Source organism: Salmo salar, chromosome ssa14 (assembly GCF_905237065.1).
Source record: "Salmo salar chromosome ssa14, Ssal_v3.1, whole genome shotgun sequence".
Taxonomy (NCBI): domain Eukaryota; kingdom Metazoa; phylum Chordata; class Actinopteri; order Salmoniformes; family Salmonidae; genus Salmo; species Salmo salar.
The window spans coordinates 51566876-51587624 of NC_059455.1; the positions used below are offsets into that span (position 1 = coordinate 51566876).

General features: G+C 44.4%; 1 protein-coding gene across 1 annotated transcript in view; it reads left to right on the forward strand.

Moving 5' to 3' along the window:
* pigk (phosphatidylinositol glycan anchor biosynthesis, class K) overlaps nucleotides 1–20749 on the forward strand; it is a 161250-nt gene that overhangs the window by 130359 nt on the left and 10142 nt on the right. The window contains 1 exon segment of the mRNA XM_045694539.1: nucleotides 16371–16488. Within this exon segment, the coding sequence (XP_045550495.1) occupies nucleotides 16371–16488 (118 nt within the window).

A 20749-nucleotide genomic window follows, 5' to 3' on the forward strand; every position in this document is an offset into this window, starting at 1 on the left:
CATGGCCAAGTTCACCGGGTTTGCGTCAGATGCTGACGTCGGACCCACGTCGTTGCACAATGTATGGCAGGTAGCCTTGGAAGAATGCGGCGAAGTCAACGGAGTTGGCATAGGTATTTGTGACCAGATTTGATTGGTTTTCCAATCCATTAGTGGTACCAAACGGTCAATTAAATCACTCCCAATCAGCATCCGTTCGATTTCGATGCTAGTCACATACACAGGGTGTATCAGTGACACGCCGAAGTTGAGTTTAAGTAGGAGACGTTTGGTAAGGGGCGAGGTAGCTTGAGTGAAACCTCGAAGATTCGTATCGCAATGTTCCGTTTTCAACCAACGTTTTGTTGGGTCCACTGCCCTTTTAGTTCATCCAGCAAGGTTTCGGATATGAGGGAAATTGTCGAACCCGAATCTATCAGAGCGTGACAGGTCACACAGTCCTCCAGGACTGTTCTAAGGTATGGCCTGTTCGAGTTGGTTTTTCTCGTCATATCCCCAACAAAATGGAGTGGGTTGGGAGAACGGAGCGGTTTGTAATCTGCGTCGATTTCCAAGACAGATAAGTCACCTACGTGACCCAGTGGGTCCTCTATCGGAATGGGAGAGGAATCATCTGTTGCAAAGCTGCTTGTCTCGTGCATCTCCACCTCCGTGTCCAAGTCTGTAGACTGCGGGCCTGCGGGCTTGTGTCTAGAACGGGCGGTACCTGGACAGGGATTTGAGTGGGGGCGGGGGTAATGGAAATGTTTGCGTCCTCCTGAATTGCGTGAATTTTGGCGGACTCGGTTTCCAACGATTTTACGCCTAGTCATGAGGACTTATCCTTGTCCTCTTTCTCAAATTTCTTACGATGCAGTACATCTTTTATCAGAACTTCTATAACATTTCGATTAGCGTTTAAATCATTGTTGAACACTTTGTTGCCCTTGTTACGCTTGTTACCCTTGTGTACTGACCCTTTGTGAGAGTTAGGCGGAGGGGCATGTCGGCTAGGTTGATCTCTACGGGACCTGTTAGATTGGGGACGTTCATCGTAGCTATTGTTACGGCGGTGGTTGTCGGGGTGGTGGTTACTTGGTAGCCACCCCCTTTGATCGTCCTCTTTTACCGCATATGTCCCTGATGCAGCCCCTTCTAATTCGAAGTGATGGTTCCCGCCTAAGCTCGAAAGTCGAGGGGTCCGGGCTCTTAGCCCGGCTTGCTTTTGATGCTTCAAAAGCGGTGCTTGCCAGCTCTCGGAGCGTCGAGATTGGCAACCCGACGTGGGCAGTAGGGCCCAAGTAGTTAATGAAGTTGGGAGACATGTTTGACAGAAAAAGTTGTTTGAACGGTAATAGGTCTTCCATTCCTGTTTCAGTGAGCATGCCAAAGTAAGCTGAACGAAGCCGGTGATAGTAGGCTTGTGGGTGTTCATTTCGAGCTTGTCTGATATTGTTAGCCAACGAACTATCGTGTTTGCGAGTCGCAGAACCACTGAATTCTATTTTCAAAACCGTGGCAAGTTTAGCATAGTCGTTTTGCACGTGTTGCTCTTGTAGACGGATGAACCTTGTCACGTGTCTGTTGGACGTTCGCTTCAAAAGATAGAGCCTATCTGCATTCGTAGCGTTTGGGTAGCCATCCAAGGCGTCCTCTATGTCTGCTAAGAATGTCTCAGTGTCGTTTGGCTTTCCCGGAACGGGGTCGAAGAGGCGGAAGTTTTTGACGATTTTGTCAAGGCGATCCCCGCCAAGTGCGCGGGGAGCATCTGCACTCTCCCGTGGAGAATTGTGGGCCGAGAGGCCAAGAGGAAAAGTCAAGCTGTGGTTGTGTTGGCGAGGAGGCCCCAATTCACTGTGGGCCGAATGGCCAAGAGAAAGGGGCTGAAATCTCCTGTCATCTACCTTCCCTCGTTCTCTTAGCTCCGGATGTGAGCTAGGTTGCTTGGTTTGGTTGTCCCGCGATAGCGCGTGACTGTTCTGGAGTTCCTCCAGATGATACCTAAGGGTGGTGTTATCCTCTTGAGGATACCCTAGGATAGGGGGCGCCACAGCGCATTTTGAAAAAAAATCGTTCCCATTTTCAACGGCCTACTAATCAAACTCAGAAGATAGGGCATGCATATACTTATTATATATGGATAGAAAACACTCTAAAGTTTCTAAAACTGTTTGAATGGTGTCTGTGAGTATAACAGAACTCATTTGGCAGGCAAAACCCTGAGACATTTTCTGACAGGAAGTGGATACCTGATGTGTTGTATTGAGTTTAAACCTATCCCATTGAAAAACACAGGGGTTTAGGAATATTTTGGCACTTCCTATTGCTTCCACTAGATGTCACCAGCCTTTACAAAGTGTTTTGAGTCTTCTGGAGGGAGATCTGACCGAACAAGAGCCATGGAACGGTGATGTCCCATTAGACACCTGGCGCGCTTACTTCATGTTGGGTACCCTCGTTCCAATACGTTATAAAAGGCTATGCATTCGTCCACCTTGAATATTATTCATGTTCTGGTTAAAAAAGGCCCTAATGATTTATGCTATACAACGTTTGACATGTTTGAACGAACGGAAATATATTTTTTCCCCTCGTTCATGACGAGAAGTCCGGCTGGCTTACATCATGTGCTAACGACGGAGATTTTTGGACATAAATGATGAGCTTTTTTGAACAAAACTACATTCGTTATGGACCTGTGATACCTGGAAGTGACATCTGATGAAGAGAATCAAAGGTAATGGATTATTTACATAGTATTTTCGATTTTCGATCTCCCCAACATGACGTCTAGTCTGTATCGCAACGCGTATTTTCTGGGCACAGTGCTCAGATTATTGCAAAGTGTGATTTCCCAGTAAGGTTATTTTTAAATCTGGCAAGTTGATTGCGTTCAAAAGATGTAAATCTATAATTCTTTAAATGACAATATAATATTTTACCAATGTTTTCTAATTTTAATTATTTAATTTGTGACGCTGACTTGACTGCCGGTTATTGGAGGGAAACGATTTTTTCAACATCAATGCCATAGTAAAACGCTGTTTTTGTATATAAATATGAACTTGATAGAACTAAAAATGCATGCATTGTCTAACATAATGTCCTAGGAGTGTCATCTGATGGAGATTGTAAAAGGTTAGTGTATCATTTTAGCTGGTTTTATGGTTTTGGTGACCCTGTCTTTGACTTGACAAAACATTACACACAACTCTTGTAAATGTACTGTCCTAACATACTCTAAATTTATGCTTTCGCCGTAAAACCTTTTTGAAATCGTAAAACGTGGTTAGATTAAGGAGATGTTTATCTTTCAAATGGTGTAACATAGTTGTATTTTTGAAAAATTTGAATTTTGACATTTATTTGGATTCAAATTTGCCGCTCTTGAAATGCACCTGCTGTTGATGGAGTGCACCACGGGTGGCACGCTAGCGTCCCACCTAGCCCCAAGAGGTTAACCTTTAATAACAATTCAAAAGTTACATACATTTTCATATTCCACCTCTCATCATGACCACCATTGTGGCTGACGGAAACCATTGTTCCAAAGTCCCTTTATTGCATGTTTAAGGTTCTGAGGCCAGAATTCCATTGTGAGGACAAAGGAATTTCTCTGTGGCCTAAGGTTTATTATGGCGTGAGGGGTCATAAAACCCCCACATCTTCAGACCCCTAGAGCTCTCCTCCTCTGTTGGGGTTTTGGGAGATAATCTGTAGGGTGGTGGTCTCCTGTACCCTGACCTGATCAGGACAGTCATGACAATGGTGACATGAGAGAAGTGGGACAGTCATTTTTTTTCGATTTTTATTTTTTTATTATTTATTTATTTATTTAATTTATTTTTTATTGAAAAATGTCCAAAATGACTAGGGGGCGCCCCACACTGGATGGGCACTGATGGAAGGTGCTCCCTACCCAACCGTGGACCCCTTTCACCCCCTAAAGGCATTTAACCTCTATGGGCTAGGTGGGACGCTTGCGTCCCACCTACGTAACAGCCACTGGCAGCCTGTGGCGCGATTTTCAAAACCTTAAAAATCCTATTACTTCAATTTCTCAAACATATGACTATTTTACAGCTATTTAAAGACAAGACTCTCGTTAATCTAACCACACTGTCCGATTTCAAAAAGGCTTTACAACGAAAGCAAAACATTAGATTATGTCAGCAGAGTACCAAGCCAGAAATAATCAGACACCCATTTTTCAAGCCAGCATATAATGTCACCAAAACCCAGAAGACAGCTAAATGCAGCACTCACCTTTGATGATCTTCATCAGATGACAACCCTAGGACATTATGTTATACAATACATGCATGTTTTGTTCAATCAAGTTCATATTTATATCAAAAACCAGCTTTTTACATTAGCATGTGACGTTCAGAACTAGCATACCCCCGCAAACTTCCGGGGAATTCGCTAACATTTTACTAAATTACTCACGATAAACGTTCACAAAAAGCATAACAATTATTTTAAGAATTATAGATACAGACCTCCTCTATGCACTCGAGTATGTCCGATTTTAAAATAGCTTTTTGGTGAAAGCACATTTTGCAATATTCTAAGTACATAGCCCAGGCATCACGGGCTCGCTTATTTAGACACCCGGCAAGTTTAGCACTCACCATAATCATATTTACTATTATAAAAAGTTTGATTACCTTTTGTTGTCTTCGTCAGAATGCACACCCAGGACTGCTACTTCAATAACAAATGTTGGTTTGGTCCAAAATAATCCATCGTTATATCCGAATAGCGGCGTTTTGTTCGTATGCTTCCAGACACTATCCGAAATAGTAAAGAAGTGTCAGCGCGCATGGCGCAATTCGTGACAATAAAATTCTAAATATTCCATTACCGTACTTCGAAGCATGTCAACCGCTGTTTAAAATCAATTTTTACGACATTTTTCTCGTGAGAAAAGCGATAATATTCCGACAGGGAATCTCCTTTTCGGCAAACAGAGGAAAAAATCCCAAAGGCGGGGGCGGTCGGGTCACGCGCATAAGCCAGTGTCTCTTGATCGGCCACTTGAGAAAGGCGATAATGTGTTTCAGCCTGGGGCTGGAATGACGACATTCTGTTATTTCCCGGGCTCTGAGCGCCTATGGACGACGTGGGAAGTGTCACGTTAGGAGCAGAGATCCTTAGTAAATGATAGAGATGGAAAAGAAGTTCAAGAAATGGTCAGACAGGCCACTTCCTGTAAAGGAATCTCTCAGGTTTTGACCTGCCATTTGAGTTCTGTTATACTCACAGACACCATTCAAACAGTTTTAGAAAATTTTGGGTGTTTTCTATCCATATGCATTAAGTATATTTGCATATTCTAGTTATTGGTTAGGAGTAGATTAAATCGGGTATGTTTTTTATCCAGCCGTGTCAATACTGCCCCCAGCCCTAACAGGTTAAAACCCTTGTAAAAGAAATTATCCTGGTAACCCATTTCGGGTCACCATGTGCACTGATGCGCATTTGCAATATGTTTCAATTGATCTCAACATCACGAATTTGGCATGCTCAAAAACACTGCAGAAATGCAAAATCGACTGTCCCGATGAACTGGGGATGGCCGTGCATTGACTGTGGTTCCTCTCCATGGCTTGATGGTGACATGAGAGAAGTGGGACTGTCGTTTTTTAGCTAATTATTATTATTCTTTTTTTATTTATTTTTTAATTTCCAAAATGACTAGGGGCGCCCCGTACTGGATGGGCACTGATGGAAGGTGCTCCCTACCCAACCGTGGACCCCTTGCACCTCCCTAAAGGCATTTAAAACCCTTCTAAAAAATTAATCCTGGTAACCCATTTCGGTCACCATGTGCACGGATGCACATTTGCAATATGTTTCAATGGGCCTTAACATCACGAATTTGGCATGCTCAAAAACACTGCAGAAATGCATAATTGACTGTCCCAATGAACTGGGGATGGCCATGCAGTGACTGTGGTTCCTCTCTATCGCTCATTGTGTTGATTTCATCATGTCAACTTTGGTGATATTTATTGCTGTTGAATCATATTGCAAATGCACATTACGTTTGCAATATAGTGCGTTACGTTTGCAATATGATTCATCATGTCAACTTTGGTTATATTTATTGCTGTTGAATCATATTGCAAACGCGCGTACGCTTGCAATATTGCGACATTACGTTTGCAATATGATTCATCATGTCAACTTTGGTGATATTTTTTGCTGTTGAATCATATTGCAAATGCACGTTACGTTGCAATATTGGCGTGTTACGTTTGCAATATGATTCAATGGGCATTTAGCATTACGAATTTAGGCATGCTCAAAAATACTGCAGAAATGCATAATTGACTGGCCCGATGAACTCGGGATGGCCGGGCAGTGACTGTGGTTCCTCTCCATTGCTCGTCACCCAGCAGTCAGCGTCCATCAGTCAATTAGATGTCATTCTGACACCAAACTGATACCATCTGACACCAAATCCACTTTTCCCAACTCGTATAGAAGCCAACTATCACATATGTCAGAGAAGGCCCATAATTCACAGTGCTTTCAATTTTAACCATAAAAAAACATAAAACACATAGTTACGTTATAGCTGCGGGTCCAGCTCTGACAATATGTGTAGGCCTATGTGAGGCGACCCCGAATCCCAAGTTTCGGCTCGATAGGTCATTCGGTGCCCGAGCAATGGCCTTAATTGGTGCTGAAAATCCACTTTTTCAGGGCGTTACTACGGGGTCCCTGAATGAGCTATCGGACAGAGACATTGGGGTCCGTCTCTATGGGCTGAGGCGGTTTCAATGCACCTAGTCTTGCGACTCTGGGACATTTATACATGTCGCCATGTCCGTCCTATTCAAAATGAATTGAACATATTGCAAATGCACGAGGCGGTTTTTCAGTCTGAGAACCTTCTAGACCCACATAAATCACCGTGCACTATCGACTTGAGCTCTAGAACAGGTTTCTAAAATTTCGGAGCTCTAGGTCTGACGGTTCTTGAATCGTTTGAATGAAAATAACTATTGAAGGCGGTATAAGCTCTCTAAGCCCCACACTATGTCCCTATGGCCAAATTGTGTGTGTGTGTGTGTGTGTTTTAGTTTTTTTTGCAAAAAGAATAGACACGCGTTGTCTTTGGGGTAGGCATATACAGAATCCTGAATATGAAGTCTCTACCTTAAGAATTGACTGAATGACACATGGTTGAGGTGCGTGATTTTCACTATCTGCAGGTTGCTTATATGACAATAGCTCTAGGGTGATTTTAACAACTTCCGGTTGCTCCAGGAACCTTAGAATCGACACAGGTAGACCTCACAGTAGCCCGATGGATTGTTATAGAAGACTGGTTCATAAGGCATTCATAACCCACATAGACTTCAGGTTGAATTTAGGAGAATTGTCAATGTATTCCTATGGGGAGAGAAGTCATTGCACACTTTTTGATCTAAACACCTTCTTTTTACTGTGAAGGGTTAATGCCACAGGGTCAAGGTTAGGCTTGCACAGATCGGGAGGACCTCAGGAACGCTCCTGAGGTTGAATTGTGCTTCTAACCCTAACGGTTCTCTCACTGTCACCCAAAATTACTTGACATATTGGTGCAGGCATCATTTTGGGCCTAGTTTTCTCACGGTCACTGCGCTCAGACCGAGCGAGCTACGGTCAAGCGGGGCGTCTCATTGAACTCGGCACAGCCTATAGATAATGGTAATGCCATTGCAGGCTCTTTGTGTCTTTAAGCATCGCACTGTGTCACTCCGTCCTTGCTGTGTGTGTGTGTGTGTGTGTGTGAGAGAGCTTTTCTTTGACATCTGATGGGATATATGACTGAATTACAGTTCATGAGGGTTGCTTAGTCACACATATGAAGTTGTGGAAAGATCTGACCTTTTTAACCCTTCAAAACAGCCCCTATGACACCATTTTAACCTCTTGGGGCTAGGTGGGACGCTAGCGTGCACACCCGTGGTGCACTCCATCAACAGCAGGTGCATTTCAAGAGCGGCAAATTTGAATCCAAATAAATGTCAAAATTCAAATTTTTCAAAAATACAACTATGTTACACCATTTGAAAGATAAACATCTCCTTAATCTAACCACGTTTTACGATTTCAAAAAGGTTTTACGGCGAAAGCATAAATTTAGAGTATGTTAGGACAGTACATTTACAAGAGTTGTGTGTAATGTTTTGTCAAGTCAAAGACAGGGTCACCAAAACCATAAAACCAGCTAAAATGATGCACTAACCTTTTACAATCTCCATCAGATGACACTCCTAGGACATTATGTTAGACAATGCATGCATTTTTAGTTCTATCAAGTTCATATTTATATACAAAAACAGCGTTTACTATGGCATTGATGTTGAGTAAATCGTTTCCCTCCAATAACCGGCAGTCAAGTCAGCGTCAGAAATTAAATAATTAAAATTAGAAAACATTGGTAAAATATTATATTGTCATTTAAAGAATTATAGATTTACATCTCTTGAACGCAATCAACTTGCCAGATTTAAAAATAACCTTACTGGGAAATCACACTTTGCAATAATCTGAGCACTGCGCCCAGAAAAATACGGCGTTGCGATACAGACTAGACGTCATGTTGGGGAGATCTAAAATCGAAAATACTATGTAAATAATCCATTACCTTTGATTCTCTTCATCAGATGTCACTTCCAGGTATCACAGGTCCATAACGAATGTAGTTTTGTTCAAAAAGCTCATCATTTATGTCCAAAATCTCCGTCTCGTTAGCACATGATGTAAGCCAGCCGGACTTCTCGTCACGAACGAGGGGAAAAAATATATTTCCGTTCGTTCAAACATGTCAAACGTTGTATAGCATAAATCATTAGGGCCTTTTTAACCAGAACATGAATAATATTCAAGGTGGACGAATGCATACTCTTTATAACGTATTGGAACGAGGGTACCCAACATGAACTAGCGCGCCAGGTGTCTAATGGGACATCACCGTTCCATGGCTCTTGTTCGGTCAGATCTCCTCCAGAAGACTCAAAACACTTTGTAAAGGCTGGTGACATCTAGTGGAAGCAATAGGAAGTGCCAAAATATTCCTAAACCCCTGTGTTTTTCAATGGGATAGGTTTAAAGTCAATACAACACATCAGGTATCCACTTCCTGTCAGAAAATGTCTCAGGGTTTTGCCTGCCAAATGAGTTCTGTTATACTCACAGACACCATTCAAACAGTTTTGGAAACTTTAGAGTGTTTTCTATCCATATATAATAAGTATATGCATATTCTAGTTACTGGGTAGGATTAGTAACCAGATTAAATCGGGTACATTTTTTTTATCCAGACGGCAAATGCTGCCCCCTAGACCCAACAGGTTAAGGCACTTCTGGTTGACACAGGAATCTGAACGTTAGGCTCTTATAGAATATTGAGTTTTAGGTCTTTATGTTAAGAACTGACTTATTTACAGAGGGTTGAACAAGTGTGTGTTGTTTCAGAAAATCACAGAAAATCACAGAAATCTCGCAGAGCTCCGAAACCCGCCTTAACGGACTCATCTGAACACGCTGCAGCTGGATATGTAACTTTTTGGAGAAAAAAAACCTCCTATTGTTGAATATCACCAATGTGTCATTGTACAATTTCTCTGAAATGAACATTGGTAAATGCATGGTTCCTTTTCTCCTGACACCGTAGGCTCATGTAGTTTGATGTGAAGCGGTCAAATTAGCACTCTATTTTCCTGTTTGACTTTCAATCCCAGAAAAATAGCCTTAACTCGAAAAGCGTCGAGGCCTCGACTCCATCCTGTTCGGGGCCAACTGCCCATTATGCCAAACCCACGCAGACCGAGTTTCGTCTTCGAATTCTTTTCCGTTTAGGAGAAAAAGCCGTGTCGTGATTGGTGATATATGTTACGTTTGCAATATGATTCCATTCGCCCTCCCGTGGAATAATCCGGAACTGCAAAGAAATGACCAAAATTGAAAATTTTATTAAACGGAAACGGAAGGTCCGAGAGACTCCGTTCGATGACTTCCTGGAAGATCCGGCCCCTGTGAGCGGCCCGACGCCGTCCGCGGATTTATCGGACGTAGTCGGACGTCTAGTAAGGGAGCGTACATTTGCAATATGGACTTTCTCACTAACCATACGGCTAGCGCACGAGAGTTCCCTTCATGTATGTAAGGGAGAGAAGAGAGGAGGAGGGGGGAGGAGAGGAGGAGGACAGAGAAGGTAAGGGAGAGAAGGGGGGAGGAGAGGTAACAGATGTGGACGAAGAGAGGAGAGGAGGGGAGAGGAGAGGAGGAGGAGGAGGAGGACAGAGAGGGTAACATCGGGAGGAGGAGGACCGAGAGGGCAACATCGGAGGAGGAGGACCGAGAGGGTAACATCGGAGGAGGAGGACCGAGAGGGTAACATCGAGGAGGAGGAGGACAGAGAGGGTAACATCGGAGGAGGAGGACAGAGAGGGTAACATCGGAGGAGGAGGACAGAGGGTAACATCGTAGGCGGAGGACAGAGAGGGTAACATCGGAGGAGGAGGACATAGAGGGTAACATCGGAGGAAGAGGACAGAGAGGGTAACATCGGACGAGGAGGAGGACAGAGAGGGTAACATCGGACAGAGAGGGTAACATCGGACAGAGAGGGTAACATCGGACAGAGAGGGTAACATCGGACAGAGAGGGTAACATCGGACAGGAGGAACATCGGACAGAGAGGGTAACATCGGAGGAAGAACTGTACTGAACTGTTTCGGTTGGGAAGCATGTGGCCGCCTTCATAGTCAGTCAAGAGAAAGAGGAGGAAGTGTTTGATAAAACCGTGGTGACGCCAGCAACTACAGTCTGGCTAATGCCCTGATTACACTCAATACAGTCTGACTAATGCCCCGAATACACTCAATACAGTCTGACTAATGCCCCGATTACACTCAATACAGTCTGACTAATGCCCCGATTACACTCAATACAGTCTGACTAATGCCCTGATTACACTCAATACAGTCTGACTAATGCCCTGAATACACTCAATACAGTCTGGCTAATGCCCTGAATACACTCAATACAGTCTGGCTAATGCCCTGAATACACTCAATACAGTCTGACTAATGCCCCGATTACACTCAATACAGTCTGACTAATGCCCCGATTACACTCAATACAGTCTGACTAATGCCCCGATTACACTCAATACAGTCTGACTAATGCCCCGATTACACTCAATACAGTCTGACTAATGCCCTGAATACACTCAATACAGTCTGACTAATGCCCGATTACACTCAATACAGTCTGACTAATGCCCCGATTACACTCAATACAGTCTGACTAATGCCCTGATTACACTCAATACAGTCTGACTAATGCCCCGATTACACTCAATAGACTAATGCCCCGATTACACTCAATACAGTCTAATGCCCTGATTACACTCAATACAGTCTAATGCCCCGATTACACTCAATACAGACTAATGCCCTGATTACACTCAATACAGTCTGACTAATGCCCCGATTACACTCAATACAGTCTGATGCCCCGATTACACTCAATACAGGCTAATGCCCTGATTACACTCAATACAGTCTGACTAATGCCCTGATTACACTCAATACAGTCTGACTAATGCCCTGATTACACTCAATACAGTCTGACTAATGCCCTGATTACACTCAATACAGTCTGACTAATGCCCCGATTACACTCAATACAGTCTGATGCCCTGATTACACTCAATACAGTCTGACTAATGCCCTGATTACACTCAATACAGTCTGACTAATGCCCCGATTACACTCAATACAGTCTAATGCCCTGATTACACTCAATACAGGCTAATGCCTCGATTACACTCAATACAGTCTGACTAATGCCCCGATTACACTCAATACAGTCTGACTAATGCCCCGATTACACTCAATACAGACTAATGCCCTGATTACACTCAATACAGTCTAATGCCCCGATTACACTCAATACAGTCTGTCTAATGCCCCGATTACACTCAATACAGTCTGACTAATGCCCCGATTACACTCAATACAGTCTGACTAATGCCCCGATTACACTCAATACAGTCTGACTAATGCCCCGATTACACTCAATACAGTCTGACTAATGCCCCGATTACACTCAATACAGTCTGACTAATGCCCCGATTACACTCAATACAGGCTGATGCCCCGATTACACTCAATACAGGCTGATGCCCTGATTACACTCAATACAGGCTAATGCCCCGATTACACTCAATACAGTCTGATGCCCTGATTACACTCAATACAGTCTGACTAATGCCCCGATTACACTCAATACAGTCTAATGCCCTGATTACACTCAATACAGCCTAATGCCCCGATTACACTCAATACAGTCTAATGCCCCGATTACACTCAATACAGTCTAATGCCCCGATTACACTCAATACAGTCTAATGCCCCGATTACACTCAATACAGTCTGACTAATGCCCCGATTACACTCAATACAGTCTGACTAATGCCCCGATTACACTCAATACAGTCTAATGCCCCGATTACACTCAATACAGTCTAATGCCCCGATTACACTCAATACAGGCTGACTAATGCCCCGATTACACTCAATACAGGCTGACTAATGCCCCGATTACACTCAATACAGTCTGGATCCGTCTAATTAGCGTCACCGTGATTTGTCCCCTTCTGGCCCGCGGTGCTTTCATTAGGAGGTTTAACACACACGAAGACGCACACACACACTCCAGGGATAAAGGACGTGGGGACATAAGTAGCTCTCAATGGAGTAATGCTGCATTACAATTCCCCATTGAAAAGAGGGATGGGGGAGAGCTAGGAGGGGAGGGGGTTGGAGAGCTAGGAGGGGAGGCGGGTGAGCAAGGAGGGAGGGTTGGAGAGCAAGGTGGAGGAAAGGGATGAACTGGAGGAAGGAGATTTTGTAAGCTCCTCCTGGTCTCCAAGGCAACTATCAGGATTGTGCGCAACAGCTGAAAGAAATGAATGAGTACATTTACATGCACACTAATCATTCGATAATAAAGTGATTATGGCAGGAGGCAGAGTATGGCAATAGTCATGTCAAAACCTTACAGTCGATTTTAAGATGAGCAGAGTCAGGTCAAAATTGAAGTAAGCATATGCTGATTAAAACACGTCGTTTTAAATTAGGAAATTTAAACACCTTGCTGTGCATTCCAGCGGTGTGTTTGACCTGCGGATAGCAGCCTAAACATCGCTCTTATGCCTGACTGAAGTGAGTTCGGAAAAAAACTGAAAATATTCACCATGGAAATAGTTTTCGCATAGAAACTTTGTCTGAACTCAGAATCAAATAGGCTTCTCAAAAATAACAGGGTCAATGTGGTAGGATGTTGATTAGTGATTTCCTGCATTTAAGTTCCATCGTGTAGCCTGATTTCAGACGTGTCCATGTTAACGGGATGATTGGAAATCCTCCTTCTTGTAAAGCATGTGAACGTTTTAAACTATTATATTAATCTGTCTGTCCATGTAACCCTACTCACTGTGCGTCAGAGCCATGTATGAGCCATGAATTAGCTAATATGTGTTTGTGTTTACACTCTAACCCTACATAGAGTGCATTCAGAAAGTATTCAGACCCCTTGACTTTTTCCACATTTTGTTACGTTACAGCCTTATTCTAAAATGGATGAAACATTTATCAATCTACACACAATACCCCATGATGACATCACAATACCCCATAATGACAAAGAGAAAAAAGGTTTTTAGACATGTTTGCAAATATATTAAGAACAAATACCTTATTTACATAAGTATTCAGACCCTTTGCTATGAGACTATAAATTGAACTCAGGTGCATCCTGTTTCCATTGATCATCCTTGAGATGTTTATACAACTTGGAGTCCACCTGTGGTAAATTAAATTGATTGGACATGATTTGGAAAGGCTCACACCTGTCTATATGAAGGTCCCACAGTTGACAGTGCATGTCAGAGCATGACAACCCGCTTGGAGTTTGCCAAAAGGCACCTAAAGGACTCTCAGACCATGAGAAACAAGATTCTCTGGTCTGCTGAAACCAAGATTGAACTCTTTGGCCTGAATGCCAAGCGTCGAGTCTGGAGGAAACCTGGCACCATCCCTACGGTGAAGCATGGTGGTGGCAGCATCATGCTGTGGGGATGTTTTTCAGTGGCAGGGACTCGGAGACAAGTCAGGATCGAGGGAAAGATGAACAGAGCAAAGTACAGAGAGATCCTTGACGAAAACCTGCTCAGGACCTCAGACTGGGGTGAAGGTTCACCTTCCAACAGGACAAGGACCCTAATCACACAGCCAAGACAACGCAGGAGTGGCTTCAGGACAAATCTCTGAATGTCCTTGAGTGTCCCAGCCAGAGCCCAGACTTGAACCAGATCGAACATCTCTAGAGAGACCTGAAAATAGCTGTGCAGCGACGCTCCCCATTCAACCTGACAGAGCTTGAGAGGATCTGCAGAGAAGAATGGGAGAAACTCCCCAAATACAGGTGTGCCAAGCTTGTAGCGTCATACCCAAGAAGACTCATGGCTGTAATTGCTTAAGGTGCTTGAACCAAATACTGAATAAAGGGTCTGAATACTTATATAAATGTGATATTTCAGTTTTTTTGTAAATTATGCATTTGTAAATATAAAAAAAAAAAAACGTTTTGTTTTGTCATTATGGGGTATTGTGTAGATTTGATGAGGATACTTAAAAAAAATTGATCCATTTTAGAATAACACGGAACCCAAACCGGCTGCGCGCGTGCGCCATCGTGCATACATTTATTTTGTCCCCCTACACCAAACGCGATCACGGCACGCAGGTTAAAATATCAAAACAAACTCTGAACCAATTACATTAATTTGGGGACAGGTCGAAAAGCATTAAATATGTATGGCTAGTTAGCTTGCACTTGCTAGCTAATTTGTCCTATTTAGCCAGCTTGCTGTTGCTTGCTAATTTGTCCTGGGATATAAACATTGAGTTGTTATTTTACCTGAAATGCACAAGGTCCTCTACTCCGACAATTCATCCACACATAAAACGGTCAACCGAATCGTTTCTAGTCATCTCTCCTCCTTCCAGGCTTTTTCATCTTTGAACTTATATGGTGATTGGCATCTAAACTTTCATAGTATTACCACGACGACCGACAACACAGTTCGTCTTTCAATCACCCACGTGGGTATAACCAATGAGGAGATGGCACGTGGGTACATTACATTACATTACATTTAAGTCATTTAGCAGACGCTCTTATCCAGAGCGACTTACAAAATGGTGCATTCACCTTATGATATCTAGTGGAACAACCACTTTACAATAGTGCATCTAAATCTTTTAAGGGGGGTTAGAAGGATTACTTTATCCTATCCTAGGTATTCCTTAAAGAGGTGGGGTTTCAGGTGTCTCCGGAAGGTGGTGATTGACTCCGCTGTCCTGGCGTCGTGAGGGGAGCTTGTTCCACCATTGGGGTGCCAGAGCAGCGAACAGTTTTGACTGGGCTGAGCGGGAACTGTGCTTCCTCAGAGGTAGGGGGGCCAGCAGGCCAGTGGTGGATGAACGCAGTGCCCTTGTTTGGGTGTAGGGCCTGATCAGAGCCTGAAGGTATGGAGGTGCCGTTCCCTTCACAGCTCCGTAGGCAATCACCATGGTCTTGTAGCGGATGCGAGCTTCAACTGGAAGCCAGTGGAGAGAGCGGAGGAGCGGGGTGACGTGAGAGAACTTGGGAAGGTTGAACACCAGACGGGCTGCGGCGTTCTGGATGAGTTGTAGGGGTTTAATGGCACAGGCAGGGAGCCCCACCAACAGCAAATTGCAGTAATCCAGACGGGAGATGACAAGTGCCTGGATTAGGACCTGCAATACAATACAAAATAGAACCTGGTTGTTTTCCCCACTAAAACAGTTTGTCTTTTTAAACATGAAAAGATATTTATATATTTCTGTGTATATTTCTGTGTAAGGCAGGGTCGTACTCTGCGAATGTTGTAGAGCATGAACCTACAGGATCGGGTCACCGCCTTGATGTTAGCGGAGAACGACAGGGTGTTGTCCAGGGTCACGCCATTGGGCACAAAATAATCTAAAACACAACCAAAACAAACAGCAAATGTATCCAACAATTTTTGTGGAGTCACAAACTTAATGTAATCATTGACTGCTAGGAATATGGGACCAAATGCTAAACTTTTTCGCCTCATAAGACATTTGATCTCAAATTCAAAATGCTGGAGTATAGAGACAATGTCTTTTTTTTTAGCTTCAATGTCAAAATATATACTTAGGGGAGTGTGTACATGTACAATGAGCTGCTGTTCATCATTGATACTTGTCTGAGAGCCTCCATGTATGAGAGATTCTACTATCTTAACGTGTGTCTGTCTGTGTGTACAGGTACAATGAGCTACTGTTCATCATTGATACTTGTCAGGGAGCCTCCATGTATGAGAGATTCTACTCTCCTAACCTCATGGCCCTGGCCTCCAGTCAAGTAGGAGAGGACTCCCTGTCGGTAAGTAACCAGAACACACACACACACACACACACACACACACACACCTGGCCTCCAGTCAAGAAGGATAAGTAAGGTATTGTTGACATGGTAGTAGCTCTGTGTTGTCCTCTATGGTGGTGTTGACATGGTAGTAGCTCTGTGTTGTCCTCTATGGTGTTGACATGGTAGTAGCTCTGTGTTGTCCTCTATGGTGGTGTTGACGTGGTAGTAGCTCTGTGTTGTCCTCTATGGTGGTGTTGACGTGGTAGTAGCTCTGTGTTGTCCTCTATGGTGTTGACATGGTAGTAGCTCTGTGTTGTCCTCTATGGTGTTGACATGGTAGTAGCTCTGTGTTGTCCTCTATGGTGTTGACATGGTAGTAGCGCCGTGTTGTCCTCTGGTGGTGTTGACATGGTAGTAGCTCTGTGTTGTCCTCTATGGTGGTGGTGACATGGTAGTAGCTCTGTGTTGTCCTCTATGGTGGTGGTGACATGGTAGTAGCTCTGTGTTGTCCTCTATGGTGGTGTTGACATGGTAGTAGCTCTGTGTTGTCCTCTATGGTGGTGTTGACATGGTAGTAGCTCTGTGTTGTCCTCTATGGTGGTGTTGACATGGTAGTAGCTCTGTGTTGTCCTCTGTGGTGGTGTTGACATGGTAGTAGCTCTGTGTTGTCCTCTGTGGTGGTGTTGATATGGTAGTAGCTCTGTGTTGTCCTCTATAGTGGTGTTGACATGGTAGTAGCTCTGTGTTGTCCTCTATAATGGTGTTGACATGGTAGTAGCTCTGTGTTGTCCTCTATAATGGTGTTGACATGGTAGTAGCTCTGTGTTGTCCTCTATGGTGGTGTTGACATGGTAGTAGCTCTGTGTTGTCCTCTGTGGTGGTGTTGACATGGTAGTAGCTCTGTGTTGTCCTCTGTGGTGGTGTTGACATGGTAGTAGCTCTGTGTTGTCCTCTGCGGTGGTGTTGACATGGTAGTAGCTCTGTGTTGTCCTCTATGGTGGTGTTGACATGGTAGTAGCTCTGTGTTGTCCTCTATGGTGGTGTTGACATGGTAGTAGCTCTGTGTTGTCCTCTGTGGTGGTGTTGACATGGTAGTAGCTCTGTGTTGTCCTCTGTGGTGGTGTTGACATGGTAGTAGCTCTGTGTTGTCCTCTGTGGTGGTGTTGACATGGTAGTAGCTCTGTGTTGTCCTCTGTGGTGGTGTTGACATGGTAGTAGCTCTGTGTTGTCCTCTGTGGTGGTGTTGACATGGTAGTATCTCTGTGTTGTCCTCTGTGGTGGTGTTGACATGGTAGTAGCTCTGTTGTCCTCTGTGGTGGTGTTGACATGGTAGTAGCTCTGTGTTGTCCTCTATGGTGTTGACATGGTAGTAGCTCTGTGTTGTCCTCTATGGTGGTGTTGACATGGTAGTAGCTCTGTGTTGTCCTCTATGGTGGTGACGTGGTAGTAGCTCTGTGTTGTCCTCTATGGTGGTGTTGACGTGGTAGTAGCTCTGTGTTGTCCTCTATGGTGGTATTGACGTGGTAGTAGCTCTGTGTTGTCCTCTGTGGTGGCGTTGACATGGTAGTAGCTCTGTGTTGTCCTCTGTGGTGGTGTTGACATGGTAGTAGCTCTGTGTTGTCCTCTGTGGTGGTGTTGACATGGTAGTAGCTCTGTGTTGTCCTCTGTGGTGGTGTTGACATGGTAGTAGCTCTGTGTTGTCCTCTGTGGTGGTGTTGACATGGTAGTAGCTCTGTGTTGTCCTCTGTGGTGGTGTTGACATGGTAGTAGCTCTGTGTTGTCCTCTATGGTGGTGTTGACATGGTAGTAGCTCTGTGTTGTCCTCTATGGTGGTGTTGACATGGTAGTAGCTCTGTGTTGTCCTCTATGGTGGTGTTGACATGGTAGTAGCTCTGTGTTGTCCTCTGTGGTGGTGTTGACATGGTAGTAGCTCTGTGTTGTCCTCTGTGGTGGTGTTGACATGGTAGTAGCTCTGTGTTGTCCTCTGTGGTGGTGTTGACATGGTAGTATCTCTGTGTTGTCCTCTGTGGTGGTGTTGACATGGTAGTAGCTCTGTGTTGTCCTCTGTGGTGGTGTTGACATGGTAGTAGCTCTGTGTTGTCCTCTATGGTGTTGACATGGTAGTAGCTCTGTGTTGTCCTCTATGGTGGTGTTGACATGGTAGTAGCTCTGTGTTGTCCTCTATGGTATTGACATGGTAGTAGCTCTGTGTTGTCCTCTATGGTGTTGAAATGGTAGTAGCTCCGTGTTGTCCTCTATGGTGGTGACATGGTAGTAGCTCTGTGTTGTCCTCTATAGTGGTGACATGGTAGTAGCTCTGTGTTGTCCTCTATGGTGGTGTTGACATGGTAGTAGCTCTGTGTTGTCCTCTATGGTGGTGACGTGGTAGTAGCTCTGTGTTGTCCTCTATGGTGGTGTTGACGTGGTAGTAGCTCTGTGTTGTCCTCTATGGTGGTATTGACGTGGTAGTAGCTCTCTGTTGTCCTCTATGGTGGTATTGACGTGGTAGTAGCTCTGTGTTGTTCTCTATGGTGGTGTTGACGTGGTAGTAGCTCTGTGTTGTCCTCTATGGTGGTGGTGACGTGGTAGTAGCTCTGTGTTGTCCTCTATGGTGTTGACATGGTAGTAGCTCTGTGTTGTCCTCTATGGTGGTGACATGGTAGTAGCTCTGTGTTGTCCTCTATGGTGTTGACATGGTAGTAGCTCTGTGTTGTCCTCTATGGTGTTGACATGGTAGTAGCTCTGTGTTGTCCTCTATGGTGGTGTTGACATGGTAGTAGCTCTGTGTTGTCCTCTATGGTGGTGTTGACATGGTAGTAGCTCTGTGTTGTCCTCTATGGTGTTGATATGGTAGTAGCTCTGTGTTGTCCTCTATAATGGTGTTGACATGGTAGTAGCTCTGTGTTGTCCTCTATAATGGTGTTGACATGGTAGTAGCTCTGTGTTGTCCTCTATAATGGTGTTGACATGGTAGTAGCTCTGTGTTGTCCTCTATGGTGGTGTTGACATGGTAGTAGCTCTGTGTTGTCCTCTGTGGTGGTGTTGACATGGTAGTAGCTCTGTGTTGTCCTCTGTGGTGGTGTTGACATGGTAGTAGCTCTGTGTTGTCCTCTATGGTGGTGTTGACATGGTAGTAGCTCTGTGTTGTCCTCTATGGTGGTGTTGACATGGTAGTAGCTCTGTGTTGTCCTCTATGGTGGTGTTGACATGGTAGTAGCTCTGTGTTGTCCTCTGTGGTGGTGTTGACATGGTAGTAGCTCTGTGTTGTCCTCTGTGGTGGTGTTGACATGGTAGTAGCTCTGTGTTGCCCTCTGTGGTGGTGTTGACATGGTAGTAGCTCTGTGTTGTCCTCTGTGGTGGTGTTGACATGGTAGTATCTCTGTGTTGTCCTCTGTGGTGGTGTTGACATGGTAGTAGCTCTGTTGTCCTCTGTGGTGGTGTTGACATGGTAGTAGCTCTGTGTTGTCCTCTATGGTGTTGACATGGTAGTAGCTCTGTGTTGTCCTCTATGGTGGTGTTGACATGGTAGTAGCTCTGTGTTGTCCTCTATGGTGGTGACGTGGTAGTAGCTCTGTGTTGTCCTCTATGGTGGTGTTGACGTGGTAGTAGCTCTGTGTTGTCCTCTATGGTGGTATTGACGTGGTAGTAGCTCTGTGTTGTCCTCTGTGGTGGCGTTGACATGGTAGTAGCTCTGTGTTGTCCTCTGTGGTGGTGTTGACATGGTAGTAGCTCTGTGTTGTCCTCTGTGGTGGTGTTGACATGGTAGTAGCTCTGTGTTGTCCTCTGTGGTGGTGTTGACATGGTAGTAGCTCTGTGTTGTCCTCTGTGGTGGTGTTGACATGGTAGTAGCTCTGTGTTGTCCTCTGTGGTGGTGTTGACATGGTAGTAGCTCTGTGTTGTCCTCTATGGTGGTGTTGACATGGTAGTAGCTCTGTGTTGTCCTCTATGGTGGTGTTGACATGGTAGTAGCTCTGTGTTGTCCTCTATGGTGGTGTTGACATGGTAGTAGCTCTGTGTTGTCCTCTGTGGTGGTGTTGACATGGTAGTAGCTCTGTGTTGTCCTCTGTGGTGGTGTTGACATGGTAGTAGCTCTGTGTTGTCCTCTGTGGTGGTGTTGACATGGTAGTATCTCTGTGTTGTCCTCTGTGGTGGTGTTGACATGGTAGTAGCTCTGTGTTTGTCCTCTGTGGTGGTGTTGACATGGTAGTAGCTCTGTGTTGTCCTCTATGGTGTTGACATGGTAGTAGCTCTGTGTTGTCCTCTATGGTGGTGTTGA